The sequence below is a fragment of the Danio rerio genome, chromosome 1, assembly GCF_049306965.1.
Source record: "Danio rerio strain Tuebingen ecotype United States chromosome 1, GRCz12tu, whole genome shotgun sequence".
NCBI classification, from domain to species: domain Eukaryota; kingdom Metazoa; phylum Chordata; class Actinopteri; order Cypriniformes; family Danionidae; genus Danio; species Danio rerio.
Window position 1 is genome coordinate 60,326,967 of NC_133176.1, and position 18,388 is coordinate 60,345,354.

The 18,388-nt window shown below is 37.0% G+C and overlaps 1 protein-coding gene and 1 long non-coding RNA gene across 3 annotated transcripts; one reads left to right on the forward strand and one right to left on the reverse strand.

Moving 5' to 3' along the window:
• Positions 1-2,783: 2,783 nt before the first annotated feature.
• LOC141375194 (uncharacterized) lies at positions 2,784-3,245 on the reverse strand. Of its 2 annotated transcripts, XR_012382840.1 has the most exons (4): positions 3,212-3,245; positions 3,071-3,131; positions 2,922-2,996; positions 2,784-2,843 (listed from the first exon to the last, which is right to left on the reverse strand). It is a non-coding gene; the product is annotated as an uncharacterized lncRNA (long non-coding RNA). The 2 variants fall into 2 exon arrangements; XR_012382839.1 differs by having other exon boundaries at positions 3,071-3,245.
• A 6,278-nt stretch (positions 3,246-9,523) lies between these two features.
• Positions 9,524-18,179, forward strand: si:ch211-1f22.3. Its single transcript, XM_073907069.1, has 10 exons — positions 9,524-9,544; positions 9,785-9,854; positions 12,357-12,701; positions 12,800-13,045; positions 13,138-13,392; positions 13,479-13,721; positions 13,796-13,889; positions 14,047-14,092; positions 14,540-14,751; positions 15,994-18,179. The coding sequence occupies exons 2-10, from the start codon at positions 9,794-9,796 to the stop codon at positions 16,052-16,054; spliced, it is 1,563 nt and encodes a 520-aa protein (XP_073763170.1). The 5' UTR covers positions 9,524-9,544; positions 9,785-9,793; the 3' UTR covers positions 16,055-18,179.
• The last annotated feature ends 209 nt before the right edge of the window (positions 18,180-18,388 follow it).

Below are 18,388 nucleotides of genomic sequence, written 5' to 3' on the forward strand. Positions count from 1 at the left end.
ATGACAAGAGTGGATAGTCTATTGACGAGGGTGCTGTGAGAAATAGTGTCAAAGGCCGCACTCAGGTCTAAGAGAATGAGAATAGATATTAGTCCAGAATCAGCTGCCATGAGAAGGTCATTGGTGAATTTAATCAGGGCAGTTTCTGTGCTGTTGAGTGGGCGGAAGCCAGACTGGAACTGTTCATACAGGTTGTTCTGAGATAAGTGGGATTGAAGTTGTATTGCTACTATTTTTTCAAGGATTTTAGAAATAAATGGTAGATTTAAAAAATGTGCTTAAAACTTAGTATAAAGTTTGTTTGCAAATTAATCAGAAGTTGTTGTGGGTGTATCCTATGTTCCTTCTGGTGTTTTTTTTTTATTTCTCTTAATTTGCTTGCTCTCTTCTTTACCTGCCGATCCATAAAATCTTCTTTCCCTGATTCCACATTTCATATTGAAGCAATCCATCAATTAGGCATCTTGATGCTGGCCTATCCTCTGCCATTAAAATTTCCTGTGGCTGATTAAAGGGCGCTGAAAGAATGTAAGAATGTGTTCTTCTTTGATCTTGTTATAGCTAATTTTTGATACAATGATACTCATTTTACCTGTACGCCTTTGTTTGATATTAATTTGTGCAAATAAGGGGTAAAGTGGATAGGGAAGATGTCTTAAAACAACTATCTTTCCAACATAAATTTCTGTAAAAAAATAAAAATCTTTGTTTACTATTAGTGAACGATTTAGACTCCCCAATTAAGAAGTTAACGCCATCTCATTCTGGCTCTGGGACTTGATTTTCTGTTCATATTTAGTTGGGTCAGAGACTGAACTTGAGTTAAAACTGTTTTGATATGTTCTTTCCTTTGGCATAAATAACATTCCCTTACCAGTAAGTTAAATTATTTTGTTTGACACTTTATTTTGAACTTACTTAATTACATCTTCCTTATTGCATCCTATATTTTGAGTATTTGTATGGCTTAATTTTGCTTTTTGTACATTAAATCAGTTTTGTTGGCAGTTTGTTGTGCATGTTGTATTTTGCCTCCATCACCACCTTGTGAATTTGCTACACACTAAATGTTAGCTCTTTCCCCCTATAGACTACCATTAAAAGTTTGCACCAAGATAGCTAGGGACCAAATACGGATACTTGCGGTAGCCCACTGTGCACCTTTGATGAATAAGAAGCCTCTTCATTTACTTTTACAAAATGACTGCATTTACATGGACACCAATAATTCGATTTTAATGTGATTACGACAATACTCTGATTAAGAGTTCACCATGTAAAAAGCTATTTTCAAATCATAATCAAACAAAAGAGATATTGAATTAAGACATGTGGATATTGCCGATTTTAGTCATTATTGAAGTGCAGTGCAGACATGTAAACACCCTAATGGAACTATTACCGTCATGGAGGACTTTTCGCCGCGTTTTGCTACAGGATAGCGTGCACAGCTGTTTGACACTCGTTGCATCTACCGAGTCAGTGCAGACCACAGATACCTGCATCGTGAAATGCGGAGGTTTTTTTCTTCCATTCAGCATGCGGTATGAACTTCCATTGAAACAACACTCTTCCAGCGGTGCATAGTTGCGTCCAATATCTTGTTTGTCACAGAGAGAGGGTGCATGAAAATGCTCATGAATGAAAGTAAAAGTGCCAAACTGCAGATAAAAGTCAACAAACTAAAAACGAAACACCCGGAATTGCTTGAAACTCCTGAGAAAATGTGGATAGCAAGCGATATAAAATGTAAAACGGGATCATGAAAGAAACATTGAAAAAGCAACTAGGGTAAACACCTTAGTCTTATTATTCTCTTAATTAGATTAAATACAATAATTTGATTACTGATGTCCATATAAATGTAGTCACTGATAACCTAGTGTGACGAGGGTATAGAGTAGGGTTTAAATCTCTGTAAATAAAAATAACCGACTACGCCACCCCAGGAGTTACCCAGGGAAACAACTATTAGAAAAGGACACAGGTTCGTTTCTCCCAGAAAGGCACAGAGACGTGAGTTAATGAAAAGGTACAAAAATATTTATTTGGAATAAAACTACCAAATGGTACGGTTCTTAAAAATACATCAAAAACTCCCACTTCATTATTAAACACAAGAAACAATAAATAAACAAAACCAAACCAGGATTGGAGGTTCCCACTGACTGGGTACGAGTGGACAGACTTTACCCCAGCACACGCACACACCACAGTGCACTTCAAAAATCACGCTATCACGCACTCAGTGTCCACAGCACACGATAGAGAAACACCACCACCAGTGGAAAGTGCCCCGTCATCCACCGGGGGAAACCTCAATTCCTGAAATAAATAAAAATAAAAATCAATAACCAACAAAACACAAATAAGTGGGTCAATCAGGTTAACACCTACTTTACATGATCTAATTGAAAGATAGCTACAGCTGTATTTACACCATCTGACCTACACTAGACCCAACATTAACTGTTACTAGAACTAAGACTAAACTCACAAAAGAATACTCTTAATAACGAAAAACAAAAAAGTCAATACTTTGCATAAATAAAGACACAACAAAAAACAGAAGGATGCTTATGTTGACAAATCAATTATCCAACACAAATAAAAGAATGAAGGGGAGCACAAAGCAGCACGCTAAGAGTTATTGCAGGCAGTCCCCGCTAGCAGCTGCATTGGTGGTGTCCAAGCAGCAGCCAATACGCCGCCGTTAGCATTAGCAGCAGTTGCAGACGGTCTCCGGTAACCACGGCAATAGCGATGAACACGGGAGCTAGTACGCAAATGATACCAGAGGAAGATCCGACGTAAGAGAGAAAGAAAGGGGAAAAGGGAGGATCCTAAGGAGGAAAAGCGCAAACAAGCCCATTAACATGGTCCTTTAAATGATCACACCACATCATACGTGCTTCACTTACCAATGGGCGCACACTCAGACACGTTCTAAATCACTCGTTGGTCGATACAATACAGCGAGGTGCCGGAATTAATAGCTGTACAGCATGAAACACGCAGGTTAAAATGCGGCTAAACCCCATTACTCAGCCAGTTCAAAGCTATCACATACCTGCAACTGAACAGTCATCCAGCCACCACAGCCAAGGGAAAAGCCACCGCCACACGATGCACTAGAACAATGCCAAAAGAGAGCTTAACGTGGGTCGATTCAAACAACTTACAAAATTCAGAACGAGCGCAGAGCCTCTACCTGTAGCCGCGGCTACAGACACCCAAACCAGTGCATCGGAGTCGGACGTGACGTATCCCAAGCACCGACCAATCAGGTTTAAAAAGGCGGTGCTACGTGCCAATTGGCCGATGTCAATGCCAATCAGCTGCACAGCACCATCACATTTTGGTTACTCATTTCAATCAGCTGCACTACACCATCACACTAGGTAAGACCTGAACCAAGTCAATACTTCCAATAATACCAATTTCATTTTCAAGCCTGTCAAGGAGAATGTTATGATCAATAGTATCAAATAACATACAGTAAGTAACATAAATTTGAGGTCCAATAACACTACATAGAAATGCAACCATGGTTGAATGATACAAGCAGGTCATCCGTAACTCTTAGGACTGCTGTTTCAGTGCTATAAGATGCCATTTAATTCAGTCATTCATTTATTTATTCATTCATTTTTTTTTTTGACGCATTATTCCCTTTATATATTATATATATATAATATATTATATATTATATTAATCCGGGGTCGTCACAGCGGAATGAACCACCAACTTATCCAGCAACTTTTTTTTTTTTTTTTTTTACGCAGCGGATGCCCTTCCAGCCGCAACTCATCTCTGGAAAACTATTTAATTCATACTGGAGTTTCCTCATTGGATTGGAATAAGATTGCTTTTCTCTAAGAATGAACATAACTGAGTAGATTTGAAGGGAGAGGATTTGTAATGGATCTATAATTTTCTACTTCTTTGAGATTGAGCTGTATTATTTTTAAATACCATCACGGATATCTATCTAATAAGGTTGTAGGAACATGACCTATAAGTAAAAATGAATTTACAATGCAACTTCGGAGAACAATGGTTTTAATAGTTTAGTTGGTATATAATCTAACATAAACATTGTTGATTTGCTTCATACTGCTGAGATAGTTGGAAATATATCCCCTAACGAACTGCAGTTTTGTTGCAGATACATTTAAAGTGCTTATTTAGCCTCTGATAAGTTTTTTATAGAATTTAGCAAAAGTAGTCACACTATACAATATGGTTTAATTAGATAATTCACTAACATGAACTAAGTTTCAATACTTGTACATTATTTATTAATCATAGCTCAAAATTGACTAGTACCTTTTTAAAATCAAAATTCATGCTTGTTAACATTAGTTGATGCAATGTAAGGTAACATGAACAAACAACCAGTTAAACTCTGCAGACAATTTAGCCTACCCAATTCACCTGTAGCATGTCTTTGGACTGTGGGGGAAACCGGAGCACCCGGAGGAAACCCACGCGAAGGCAGGAAGAACATGCAAACTCCACACAGAAACGTCAACTGAGCCGAGGTTCAAACCAGCGACCTTCTTGCTGTGAGGCGATAATATTATATTAATATTAATGTGAAGACAAGAAAATCATAATATGTATATGAATATATTCTGAATGTGAATAAGCTGATTGCTATATAAACACAATTATTTTCTTTTGCATCTTTCTGACTTTTTGTTTATACAGGCGTATGCAGCTTCAGTTTGTCTTATATGAATGAACTCTTCATTGCTGCACAAGGCTCAGCTCCACATTTCCACTGATTTCCACAACATCCAGCTCCTCCAGTTTAGTGAAGCGATGACTGAAAGTCTGAGTGTGTTCACCATTGACAAACACCTCATAGTGTTCACGACGGCAGATAATGCTGAGCTGCAACACACAGAAGAGACAAACATGAGCAATCGTCCAATACTGCAAACTACAAATAAAGATTTCTCCCAGCCACTGTCCACTGGATTTCAACAGGAAAAGCCTTGATATACTTTAAACAAAGATATTTTTAGCTCTTTACTTCAATGCAAAAGACAGATTCAAAAGGCTGAGTGATGGTTTACTCTTTTTAGTGCATCATGGCTTTTATTTTACAGGGCTAATGTAAACACAACTGGCTTGTAATATGCTTACACATTTTTATTACAAGGTAGAGAAGATAATCTCTGTAATGTTATCTCTGTGAGTCAGGTCTGCATGTTGTCAGTGTGTCAGAAATCTTTTGTCAGTCTATGGAGACTCCTGCTGCTGTTTATTTGTGCTTCATCTAAAACTCCACATCTATAATCCTCTTAGTCTGTTGACATTATCTTCAACAGCTCAAACGCTCTAATGGCTAATGGACAGACGGCTGCTTCTCACTCAGGGCTGCTGTTTATGCTAATGAGGGAGAGATGGGCACTAGTGGGTGGGGCTTTCCCCCTCTGACGACATGAACAAAGGGAGAATGTCAATCAAAGTGTTTCTGCGAAGTGTTTTCATCAATAGTGATTAGAACAAACACAAATAATTAATGTTTACTATTAGAGGCTGGATATATTCACACACTGCTGACACGCAATTGGGTTTAAACCCCTTATAAAAATGATTTTTGCATTGTATGTCCTCTTTAATGGTACATTCAGGGATAAAGAAAGTCAGATGTGGGCGTACTTGCAGTATTTCCACTTTATCGAACGGTGTGATTTGATAACGCTCCTCATCGCCCCATTTTCCATCCTCATAGCTGTTGCACACAATCACACTCTCATTCACATGAATGCCATAGTAGAACGCAATTCCTGTTATGTGCAAATCTCCATTCTGTTTGGAAAAGAAGAGGAGATTGGATCATTAAAAAAGCATATCAGATGAAACCAGAGAGTAATTTTCAATGATTTTTATCAAACCCTTCAGGATTGAGGACACCCTGGATGAGGATGACTTTTCCAGGCTATAATCCACCATCAATGATGCTTTTGTATGGGACTTTCTGAATGTGGGAGAAAGGAAATTACTCTTAATAACTGATTTATTTTATTTTTGCCATGATGACAGCACATCACATTTGACTAAATTTTTTTCAAGACACTAGTATTTAGCTTAAAGTGACATTTAAAGGCTTAATTTTGATAATTAGGGTAAAGTTATGGTAATTAGGCAAGTCATTGTGCAATATTGGTTTGTTTAGTCTAAAGCAAATATTGCTTAAAGGGGCTAATAATATTGACCTCAAAATGAATTTAAAACAATTAAAACTGCTTTTATTCTAGCCAACATAAAACAAATAAGGCTTTCTCCAGAATAAATAATATTATAGGAAATACTGTGAAAAATTCCCTGCTCTGTTAAACATCATTTGGGAAATATTTGACAAAGAATTTCACAGAAAGGTGAATAATTATAATGACAAATTATTCAATGTTATTTCAATTTAAAGGTAATTAAGTACACATCTAGTTAAGTGTCTAGTTTTGAGTGATTTTAGATTGGAATATACAGTTATTTTCCCCAACACTGTTTTTATAGATCAACAGTTTATCATTTCCTTGAGGTAATCACTTTATTTCATTTCTGATGAGCAGATTTCTGAGATGCAAACCGGGAACATTTTAGTTTAGTGCTTAAAATAGTATTGAGATCTAACTTAAGAATATCTCCACATTAGAAATCACTAATAAGATTAAACAACAGCTGTCTCTTTAGTTTAGTTTCTAAATATTTAAATCACACAAAATCTGCAGAAACTTACGTCTGAACCAAGCCCCTCCCCTCTGAGATTGTCAGTCTTTTGCAATAGCTGATTGGCTTTTCCACTAGAAGGTGTGGCTTTATTCGCCATTTTGACCATTACACTTTTCCCCATTCAAAACTATCCAAGTGACACGTCTTGTGTATTCTATTGTCTAAATGAGTTAAAAAATGTGAGTTTTTAATTAAAATTGCTCCAGGCAGATACAAGTCTTCAAAATAAAATTAATAAAATAAGGACTGTGCCCAAAAACAGGAAGATCTGGTCAAATAAATTCAATTAAAAATTTAAATAATACAGGTAAGGATTTTAAAAATAATAATGATAATAAAGCATTGTTAATATTTCACAAAAAGTGTAAAAATAAGCCCAAAATTTGTTAATTAGCAACATATCTGCTGTAGGAAACACAAAAACAAAAGGAGAAAAAAATTTCAAAAGAAAAATAAAACATTGTAAACTGTATATTATAATAGTCTTCTGCCACAGATATGCTAATGACAGAGAAATAAAGTTCAATACTTGTTTAATAAAGTCTAAACACACGTATTAAAACACACACAGTGTGTAATGAATACTTTCCATGTGCTTTCCTCTCTGCACCACCAGAGGGAGCCAGAGGGAGTTCTGATACAACCTCAATATCCCATCATGCTACATTCCTGGGACTGATTTAGCGCAGCTGATCCTCATTGGAACTCTCCATTTAACCTCATTCACACAGCTCAGTGTGAAGTTTTGGTTTGCCCCGGCTGTCATTCCAAAGCAGTTTCCTTGTTGTTTGTTACAGGCTTGTTTATTGACCTTGGACTGACTGTAGTATCTGAAGTTTATCTGGCTGCTTTATAGTTCCAGGCTACTCATCGCCTGCCCTGACCACTGCCTGCATCACCATAGGGTACATGCCGAAGCATGCTTATAGGACTTTTAATTTGACAGTAACCTGGCTTAAGCGCTTCCGGCGAACTGAATGCCAATGCAAAAACTGGTGCATTTAAGGTCTGTTTTCTTTAAAAATCAGCGATCTCCACTAGCTGAGTGATGTCCGATTTAAAGTAGGCCTCAGATTACAAGAAGCACGGCATTACATTACATTTTCCACCTCCATGTCTTTATAATATGAGCATTTATTTTACCCCAGTATATTCAATGGAGCTTCTGTGCTAGCCTGCCGGTTCTGACGGGCGCGTGCGAGTAAACAGCTTTTTGTCTCGTTTTACGCTTGAGCAACTAAATAAATGTCAAAGTTTATTTAACTGAATGTATTTCAATAACATTACAGCATCGATGCTGTAAAAGGAACCGTATAAAATGGAAAAAAAGTTCACAATAACAGGTCACCAGAAGTTTATCAGCATGGGAACAGCACTAGCTCGGCATATACCCCATTGAGATGGTTTGCTGTCATCCTCGACCCTTGCCCGTCATTTACTCTGCCCTCAGGAAAGTTATCACTGTGTGTGAGTTGGTCTTTATTGTTGCTGTTACAATATAGAGTATGCACTTTAGTATGGTCCAAAAGCTATTTACTACACTGCAAAAAATGCTTTTCTTGCTTAGGTTTTTTGTCTTGTTTGTAGTTTAAATATCTAAAATTTCTTATATCAAGAAGCATTTTCTAGATAAGCAAAACATAGTGTCTTGTTTTAAGAAATAATATGCCAATATTAAGTGAGTTTTTCCTTAAAACAAGCAAAGTAATCTGCCAATGGGGTAAGCAAAATAATCTTGTTTTTTCTTTTGATGTAAGATTATTTTGCTTACCCCATTGGCAGATTATTTTGCTCGTTTTAAGGAAAAACTCACTTAATATTGTGAGTTTTAAGGAAAAACTCACTTAATAATTTTATATTTCTCAAAACGAGACAATGTGTTTTGTTTGTCTAGAAAATTCTTCTTGATTTAGGAATTTTTAGATATTTAGACTAGAAACAAAACAAAAAATCTAAGCAAGAAAAGCATTTTTTGCAGTGTATAAATTGAATTTATTTTCGGCTTGGTACCTTTATTATTCTGGGGTCGCCACAGCAGAATGAACCGCCAACTAATCCAGCATATGTTTGATGCAGCGGATGCTCTTCCAGCTACAACGCATCACTGGGAGGCACACTCATTTACACACATACCCAATTCCCCTATTGACCTTATTTTCCGCAGATGAGCGGGCGCTGCCATTTGAATCTTTTTGGCACGAGACTTCCGGTCTCATTCACTTCCCTTCATTTTTAGACATTAAAAACTGTTCGTTTCGCTGTTTGATGTTGCAAACTGATATTTCCTTGTTATATTATTCTACTTGGTCTGTATAGTCATGCAAACATTTGTTTGTAGAGCAAGTAGTTTGACCGTTTTTTGCCGTTTATTATTCCTTGTCATTTCTCCCATAGGCGAATGAAACGGAAGTTCTAAGACAATCGCGAAAACAGGCGCACTTCCGCATTTTAGAAAAAGGTCAATAGCGCATGTGTTTGGACTGTAGGGGAAACCCACTGTGCCACTGCAATGCCCACATTCTAAGAGCCCACACTGTTTTGGGCCCCAAGAGATACTAATAGGAGCCCATCATAACCTGCCCCTGCTTTTACTTTCAAAAACTGAAAGGACAAAATATAGACTTTGGTGGACGATGACTGTCTTAAAACATCATTAACTTTAGAGAGTTTCATCTCAGTGATGCTCAGTTAAAAGGAGGGACAGATGTTAACCACAGAAACTCCTTCACCGTAAAGGAGAAGTGCATGAGCTAAAATAGTCCGTCCATCAGTCACTGTTGATCTGCTGCTCTTCAACACGGTAAGACAAACAAACTGGTATTTGACTGATGATTAGTGTAGATGAAGCTCATATAACACATGATTTGTGACATGAGAAATATCTTGTGTTGATCTCAGTCATCAGTTGATTTACACACACTGATGTTGTGCATTAATAATCTGCAGATGTGTAAAGATCTTCCTAACACTAAGAGCTGTTTAGGGTGATGTACATTTACTGTTGATGAGTGTAGAAGTGATGATTAATGCTGGATTCTAGATAGATTTGATGCTGATGTGGCTCAGAATGGCTCCTGCTCTTCATCTGATCTTTCTGCTCATCATTCACAGTGAGTCAATCTTACATTCACATCACTGCTTTATTTCTCTGCATTTACACACACCACAATCAGACATTATTCAGCAGGTTTCTTTGCTCTGATCATGTTTTCTCTTATATGGGAAGTTGGCATAAGCAGGCAGATCATAACTATTCATGTTTATCTTTAGTTCTAACGTCATGCAGTGTATTTTCACACCTCTGACGTTTTTCTGCTGTGGTCAGATTAGGCAGTGTTGAAAGAGGAAGGGTATAAAACGAGGACATACATTACAAGCAAAAAGACACGCGTGATATTTTAAATACAGCTTGGCTAACTCTACATTGCAAAACACATGAACAGGATGAAGTAACTTTAAGGGCCCTATCATACACCCGGTGCAGTGTGGCGCAAGGCGTGGCGCAATAGTCTTTTGGTAGTTTCAGCTTAACGCAAGAGTGGTTTTGAGGCGTTGCGCTACGCTGTTTAAATAGCAAATGCATTAGCGCTCATATGTGCGCCCATAGGCGTTCTGGTCTAAAAAGGAAGGCGTTCTGAGGCGGACCGCTGGCGCGTTGCTATTTAGAGAAACTATAATAAATTTTTCATTAGACCAAAACAAACCCGGTCTAAACTCCGGCGCAAAGTTGCGCCTCGCTTACACACTGCTTAATACACACAAGAGAGCAATAGGCAAATATCTTTACATATGAAAAAATTTAAATATTAAGGATATATATAGGATATAATAAGAATAGATATAGAATATAAATATAAAGGATTAAAATATTACAAAACATATTATTTTCTAGCCTACATAAATATGAAAAATCACTGCTTTTATGTCTTCTTCATCTCGGGAGGCTTTTTCAGTTCATTCATAACAATTTGCTTTTGTATAATGTTATTATTATTAGCAATATTATTTATTATATCCATATTTATATTTGTTTTATTAAAAACAAGCTTAGATTTGTCCACCTGTCAGGTTTTAGACCATATGGGGCACAGCATGTGTTTTAGGGTATAACTCAGGTTTTTGAGCACATTTTGTTATTATTATTCATTTATTCGTTTGCTGGAAATTATAACTGAATTTAGAAATAGTTTTGAAACGAATATTTGCGCTTAGCAAACAAAAGTATTTATTTATAGGCTAATTGATGTCTGTGCGTAAAGGTTTCCCTATCCAAGAGCGAAAGTGAAAGTAGATCCATTATCTCTCATTCTCACGCAGTAGATGCTCTGTTTAACTGTTTTCTGTTAAAAAACTGTCAACTGTCTGCTTGTGAAATGCTCAGTTTTTCCACTTATCCTTACTTTGCGTCCTGTAAATAGTGAATGCGCTCTTGGCTCGACGCAGCTGACTCTTAAAGGGAATGGGAGATGAGACTCTTTTTGGTTTATTCTCAAAACACACCTATAACTCATTAAGAAAATAAACTCAACCCTTTTAGACCATGCGCCGCGGCGCAAGGCAGATTTCCCGTCCTTAAATTAGCAAAAACGCATCCTGACACGCCCTGAAAGCGTTTGCGCCCTGCGTTTTGCGCTCTGCGCATGGACCGTCAAAATAGAGCCCTGCGTGTTCACCTGAGATGCAGGTATGCATTCACACAATAACTTTAAATGGTGATCTTCTTAATCGTTTGAGTGTAAATAATGATCTCAGTGTAAACAATGGGCAAAAATTTATATTGTGGGATATTCTGTACGCTATTGTGTGGTTGGAACCCAACTGGCCTAATTCTTCTGTTAGAAAGAACTGCAGCTACTCCAGAATGAACATGTTCAATTTCCTTTATTTCTTTATTAGGACATTCACTTTTGTGTGATTATATGGTGCGGTTTCTGTCAAAGAACAGGAATAAATTGTAAATATACATAAAAGGTATGAAGTGACAAATATACAAAGTTATAAACAATATTCAATCACTCAAACAATCTTTACTGATACATATATGGAGTACATGCAATATAACTCGAAAGAGTAGCGCAGCTGCTATAGGCACTAATTAGGGGTATCAGATTACACTTTGTGCATGCGCCTGTGAGACTATCACGTGCGCTCCGCATGATAACTATTCATATGACAATATGAAACAAACTTAATATCGTCATTGAAACTGAAACTGTTAAAAGTAGTGAAAGTAAACGGACGTATGATAAACAATTAAATAAATAATTAAACTATCGGGCACTGCCGCGATTGTACACTGGGTTTAGATTTTCTGAGGTAAATTAGACCAGATTATACAAGACACATTATAAATACTTCTAAAATGATAAGAACGATAATTACTTACATTTTTATATGCGCACAGTGATACCACACAACAAGGATAGATTCTTTTTAGCAGTATAAACAGAGAAGCGGAGTCTCCGTGCTGTCATACTCTACAGGGTACAGCTGAACTGAATAAACGCGCATGCGCCAAGCCTGTCTAGAGAAGTCTCTCTCGCTCATGCGCGATAGGGGGAATTTTGTACAAATATATTTAATACAGCATTTTCTGCATAATTCTGTTTCAGGGGTTTCTAGTGCTGATTGGGCTGTGAATTATATTCATTCACGCATCTGTGCACTAAAGAACTCATCAGTGATAATGAGCTGCACTTTTACATACCCGACTAGACATCAGATCAAGAAAGTGTTCTGGACCAAAGACAATGTAAAAGATATTGAGCCAACAGATCTGTCTAAGGACCCTGAATACAGTCAGAGGCTTCAGTATCTGGGAGATAAACAGCAGAACTGCACCGTCAGACTGAGTCATGTGACAAAGAAAGATGAACACCAGTATTATTTCAGATTCATTACTAATGTACCAAATGAAAAATGGACTGGTAAACCAGGAGTGCATCTCTCTGTCACAGGTGACTCTCCTGAGGTTTCTCTCTTCTTGTGGTCATTATGTAGAATAATAATCAGTGTATGAGAGCAGCACTAGATATAATGTGTGTGTTGTGTTCAGATCTTCAGCTGGAGTCTCCTGAGAGAGTGACAGAGGGAGATTCAGTCCGTCTGACATGTAACAGCAGCTGTAAACTGACTGACACACCAACATTCATCTGGTACAGAAACTCACACACATTGACTGAAGGAACTACTGGAGACAAACTCATATTAATTTCATTCAGAGAAGAATATGCAGGCAGATATAGATGTGCTGTAGATGGACACACACTCACATCACCTGAGGTCTATCTCAATGTCACCTGTGAGTATAAATTAATTTATTGTTTTTTTTTTTTAAATAACCGTATTTATTTTTGGGGCAAAAAACACATTTAATTTTTTTATGTGTTTTAGATCCTCCAAAGAGCGTCTCAGTGACCATCAGTGGATCTGCTGTAATAATGTCTGGAGATTCAGTGACTCTGAGCTGCAGCAGCGACTCAAACCCTCCTGCAGAAATACACTGGTTTAAAGGAGAAACATTTGTAGGATCTGGAAGAATCTTAAACATCTCCAAGATCAGCTCTGATGACAGTAAAAAATACAAGTGCAAGGCCAAAAATGATCATGGAGTGAAATACTCTGCTGCTGTGACTTTAAATGTTCAGTGTGAGTTTATGATGGTTCAGTAACTGATATATTAAATCCTCTAAAAGTTTTACCAGTGACATGATATGAGTGTTTTTCTGTTTCAGACCCACCCAGGAACCTCTCAGTGACCATCAGTGGATCTGCTGTAATAGAGTATGGAGATTCAGTGGGTCTGATGTGCATCAGTGACTCAAATCCTCCTGCTCTGAGCTTCAGCTGGTTTAAGGAGAATCAAAGCTCAGCTGTTGGATCTGGACAGAGTTTCAGTGCAGTACAGAGTGGACGCTTCTACTGTGAGGCTCACAATCCACATGGAGCTCAGAGATCAGACGCCGTCACTGTCACTGGTGAAGCTTTTATCATCACACTCCTGTAACTTCATCAGTCTGGAGAGTTAATCATGATCTGCTTCATCTTTCAGTTCATCAGCATGCTGAGAGAAACATCATCATCATCATCACAGCGACATCTGGAGGATTATTCATCATCATCATCATCATAATCCTGTGTTTAATGTGAGTTCAATAAAAATGCTATTTTTTTTAGAGTTTATAAATATTTTAGTAACATTCATAGTAACAATTTATTTTTAAAAAATGCATATTTTATTTTATTGTATGTATTTATTTATTAGAGTGATTAATCCTCTGTTCATGTGTGTTATTACAACAGAAAGAAACAAAGGAGTGTTAAATGTGAAGGTCTCACATTGACGCAGGTACAGTAAATCATGCAGATACAACCTTACAGCAGGAAATCAGACAAACTCATGTTTTCCTTTGTGTGATTAAAATAGTTTATATTTTTAGGACTTAACTCAAATGTGAAAGTCATCATGATATTCAGTGTGAATTAATGAAATATTTTATCAAAACAATACAGAATCTTTAAAATATATATATATAATCCAGCACCTGATCAGTTCCTCTCTGCAGTGTTTCTCCAGCGCCGCCAGGTGGTGTGATGCAGGAACACAAAATATTATTGATCCATGATTATATCAGATCTATTTTGCTTCTTAGGTTTAATCTCTGCATAATCATCAGCACATTTACAACAACAAGCTACTTTTTACATTCTTATAACTTTCTTGATTGAAAACTGCACTCTTCTGTGGATGAAAACCAAATGCTTTGTATGAAAGTCTGATTTTGTTGTGTTTCAGAATGATCTGCATTCTGCTCCTGGATCAGCGGGTGATGCTCTGTATGCCAGTGTAAATCCCAAAAAAGGAAGAGCTGCTGAATGCAGAGATGCTGAGGAGATCCAGTACGCCACTGTCCAATATCACAGAGACACACAGATGAAGAGAGAGGAAGAAGAAGAGCAGCGTCAGTGTGACGACACACCAGTTCAGCAGCCTGATCAAGACCACAGGTGAGGAGAAACTGCTGGACCACCAACACCTGTACTAAACACATAACCACTGCACTGAACACACACTGAACATGACCACTGCACTAAACACACACTGCACATAACCACTGTACTAAATACACATCACACATAACCATTGTGCTGTATTTAAAATAGATAAAAATAGGCTCATTTTACAGCTCTCCTGGAGTTAAACAGTAGAATTTTTTTACCATTTTTGCTGATCTATGGGTCTGGTGCAGCACTTTTAGCTTAGCTTAGCATAGATCATTGAATCTGATTAGACCCTTATCTTACTCAAAATGACCGAAGAGTTTAGATACTCTTGCTATTTAAAGCTTGACTCTTCTGTAGTTACATCATGTATTAAGACCAACAGAAGACCTGATGTGGCTGTAACTATAACTTTCATAGTAAATATAGTATAACAATAACTATAGTTTTCATTCTGGCTTAATTCTCTAATAATTAAGAAACGTTACTGCATTACTACAGCAGTGCAATGATCTCTCTAGTGTATGCTGGGTTTAATAGATATGGTTTAAGGTGTGCATCAAAGTTAATATGTTCTGAATCATCTCAAATGTCTCCATGTTTGTAAGGCAGAAGTTAGCCCATTTCCAGGCACTGCAAAATATAGACCATTTCAATGAGGTGATGTTATTGGCCCATGAACATTTCCAGCCTGTTATCAAACTGTTTCATAACTGTAACAAGAGGTGATTCAATCATAACATAACATAACATTATAACAGCTATCATAACATTATGTATCAATATGTGGACGTTGGGATTCACAGAAACTCTGGAAATTAAAAATGCGAAACAGGAAATACGTTAGGACCATTGTTTTTGTTTACATCCCTCAAAATTAGATTTTCAAAATGGTCTATAATTGCTCAGTTTCTTGGATATTACGTCATAATGAGAGTGTCAGCCTAGAAAATAGAAACTTTTCATTTTCTGTTGGACTTAGTACACAATGTAGCTACAGAAGATTCAAGCTTTAACATAAAAACACTATCGAAACTCTTTGGTCATTTTTGAGACGCTAACGGTCTAATCTGATTCAATGATCTATGCTAAGCTAAGCTAAAAATGCTCCTTCTAGACCTGGAGAAAAGCTGAATGAATTACAAATGGTAAAACTCGACTCTTTAACTCTACAGGAGCGTAAAATGAATCTACCATCACTGATTATTTGACCTGTAATATTGTGTTGTTTTTGTGTTGTTTTTTCAGCCGACCAAATACTGAAACAGTGGAAGACTCCTGTGCTGTGATCTACAGCAGCGTCAGATGAGAGATCCACTCACACAAACATCATTAGAGAACGCAATAAATAAATGAATGATTAATGGGGAATCCTTTAACATTCATCTGTTTATACTAACAGACTGAACTAGAACATGTTCATCAGACATAATTTACATGCACACCATGACTTGCATATAGAAGTTTACTGAAGTAACTTTTACCGCAGGGGTCTCAAACTGCCGGCCCGTGTGCCATTTTATGGCCCGCCCACCTTCTCCCTCCGGCCCGCAACTGATGTCAAAAATATAATGCGATTCGGCCTGCTAAAACATATATTTTTGAACCACTATCATTGTGCAGTCACGTCTACCCACTTGTTAGCTTTCAGATAAGTTTTACGGTAACACTTTACAATATTTTGTTAGTTAACGCATTTACTAACATGAACTAATCATGAACAACACTTGTACAGCATTTATTAATCATAATTAAACATTTACTAATGCATTATTAGCAGTCCATGCTTGTTAACATTAGTTAATGCACCATGAGCTAACATGAGCTAACAATGAACAACTGTATTTTCAGTTTACTAACATGAATAAATATGGTAGTCATTGTTTGTTCTTGCTAGTAAATGCATTAATTAACATTTAACTAATGAACCTTATTGTAAAGTGTGTTTAACTTAAATTTCCTCTCACCGTACGGTCGACAGTAACACACATTTTATATCTGGGGCTGATTTATATGGAATAAAATCACTGTCATAAATATTTTGTGTGTAAATAATTTAGGCATTCGTAATTATAAAATCGTCAAGGAAAACTTTATTTTTTGAGGGTACAATTCCAATTCTCTTACCTGGCGCGCTGTTGTGATAGATGATTCCCGCTTGTTTATTAATGCCTGTGACAGCGGTGATGTAATTTTGACAGTGTAGTGTCGCTGTTTAATTCGTACTCGCAATCAGGACTTCGTGTCTGTGATGAAACTCTGTTTCGTGTTTGTAAAGTCCACCCATCGTAAATTTATCAGTCATATACAAACAGACAAAGCAAATGACGTATCAGTGCAGATTTTAGAATTGTAACCTCGTAAAATAACGAGTACGCTCCGTTTTCCTTTGCGATTTTATAATTACAGATGCGTGAATTATTTACACGCGAAATATTTATGACAGTGATTTTATTCCATAGATTTAAACGTTGAAATGTATGTCCATAAGTGCTCTATTTTAATATTCAAGGGTCGTTTGATTATCATCAGTTTTATTCCACTTGTATTTTGTTGTACAAACACTTCATCATGGCTTAAACGTTATGCTGGTAGTGTAACAAATATGATCATTTTGATGACATTCCATTTAAATGGTCTCAATTAATAGATTTTCCTCATGCTTATTAGGTTTGCATAAAATTTACATCAGTGGAAGAATGATTGAGTGTGTGTCTAACACTTGGCCATACACACAACAGCCACAGATATATTTCAGAAGCTGATGTGTGACACGATAAACATGCTGATTTGCATTATCACTGGTGACAGGTAATGCTTTAAATATAAACGTCATGTCTGTTGTCCTAAGATAAATTGATTATGTCAAGTTTCCTCTTTTTTTTTTTTTTTTTTTCTTGTACTTGAAGGTCAAAATAGAATATGAATTGTCAGTCACTGAATCGGCTCCCTGTCAATTTGAGAGCCCTGCTTTACCAGTTTACAAGCCAACAAGTGTTACAAGACTGTTGAGAAAAATATCAGGTTATTCCCTAATGATATGTTACATATATTTCCCTGTATCTCAGTCTATAAATTTCCTTTGGCCTAGATCTGGCCCATATCTGTTCAGCCATGCCATACCTACGCCACATGTGCCAGCTATTACACACATTTGGCCCAAATATTCTTGCTATCTGGGTATCCTGATCTGTTAAAAAAAGTTGACAAAAAAGTTGCAAAAAAAAATGGGAGCATTAGCATTTACAGCGAGAGAATGTCATCCGATGTGGTACAGAGTTTGTTGTTGTATTAGAGATAAGTTATAATGATTACATATTATATATATTATTTACATAATCAGGACTTGACATAAACTTTTTTGGCCACCAGCCACTGTGGCTAGTAGTTTTCCAACATTGCTATTTTAAAGACAGAAAAATCGGCTCTGCGCCGTGGCGCATGGTCTAACAGGGTTGAGCTTATTCTCTTTATGAGTTATAGGTGTGTTTTGAGAATAAACCAATTAGAGTCTCATCTCCCATTCCCTTTAAGAGTCAATTGCGTTGTGCCATGGTGCATTTGCTATTTACATGGCGACTTTGTAAGTGGAAAAACTGAACGCTTAACTAGAGAGAAAACAGTTAAATAGAGTCTCTGCAGC

Bases quoted from the DNA above. Each gene is read 5' to 3' on its own strand.
- si:ch211-1f22.3 (XM_073907069.1), top strand. From the start codon at position 9,794: ATGCTGATGTGGCTCAGAATGGCTCCTGCTCTTCATCTGATCTTTCTG. The intron at 13,722-13,795 runs GTGAAGCTTTTA...TTCATCTTTCAG, and splicing joins AGACGCCGTCACTGTCACTG to TTCATCAGCATGCTGAGAGA. The intron at 14,752-15,993 runs GTGAGGAGAAAC...TTGTTTTTTCAG, and splicing joins CAGCCTGATCAAGACCACAG to CCGACCAAATACTGAAACAG.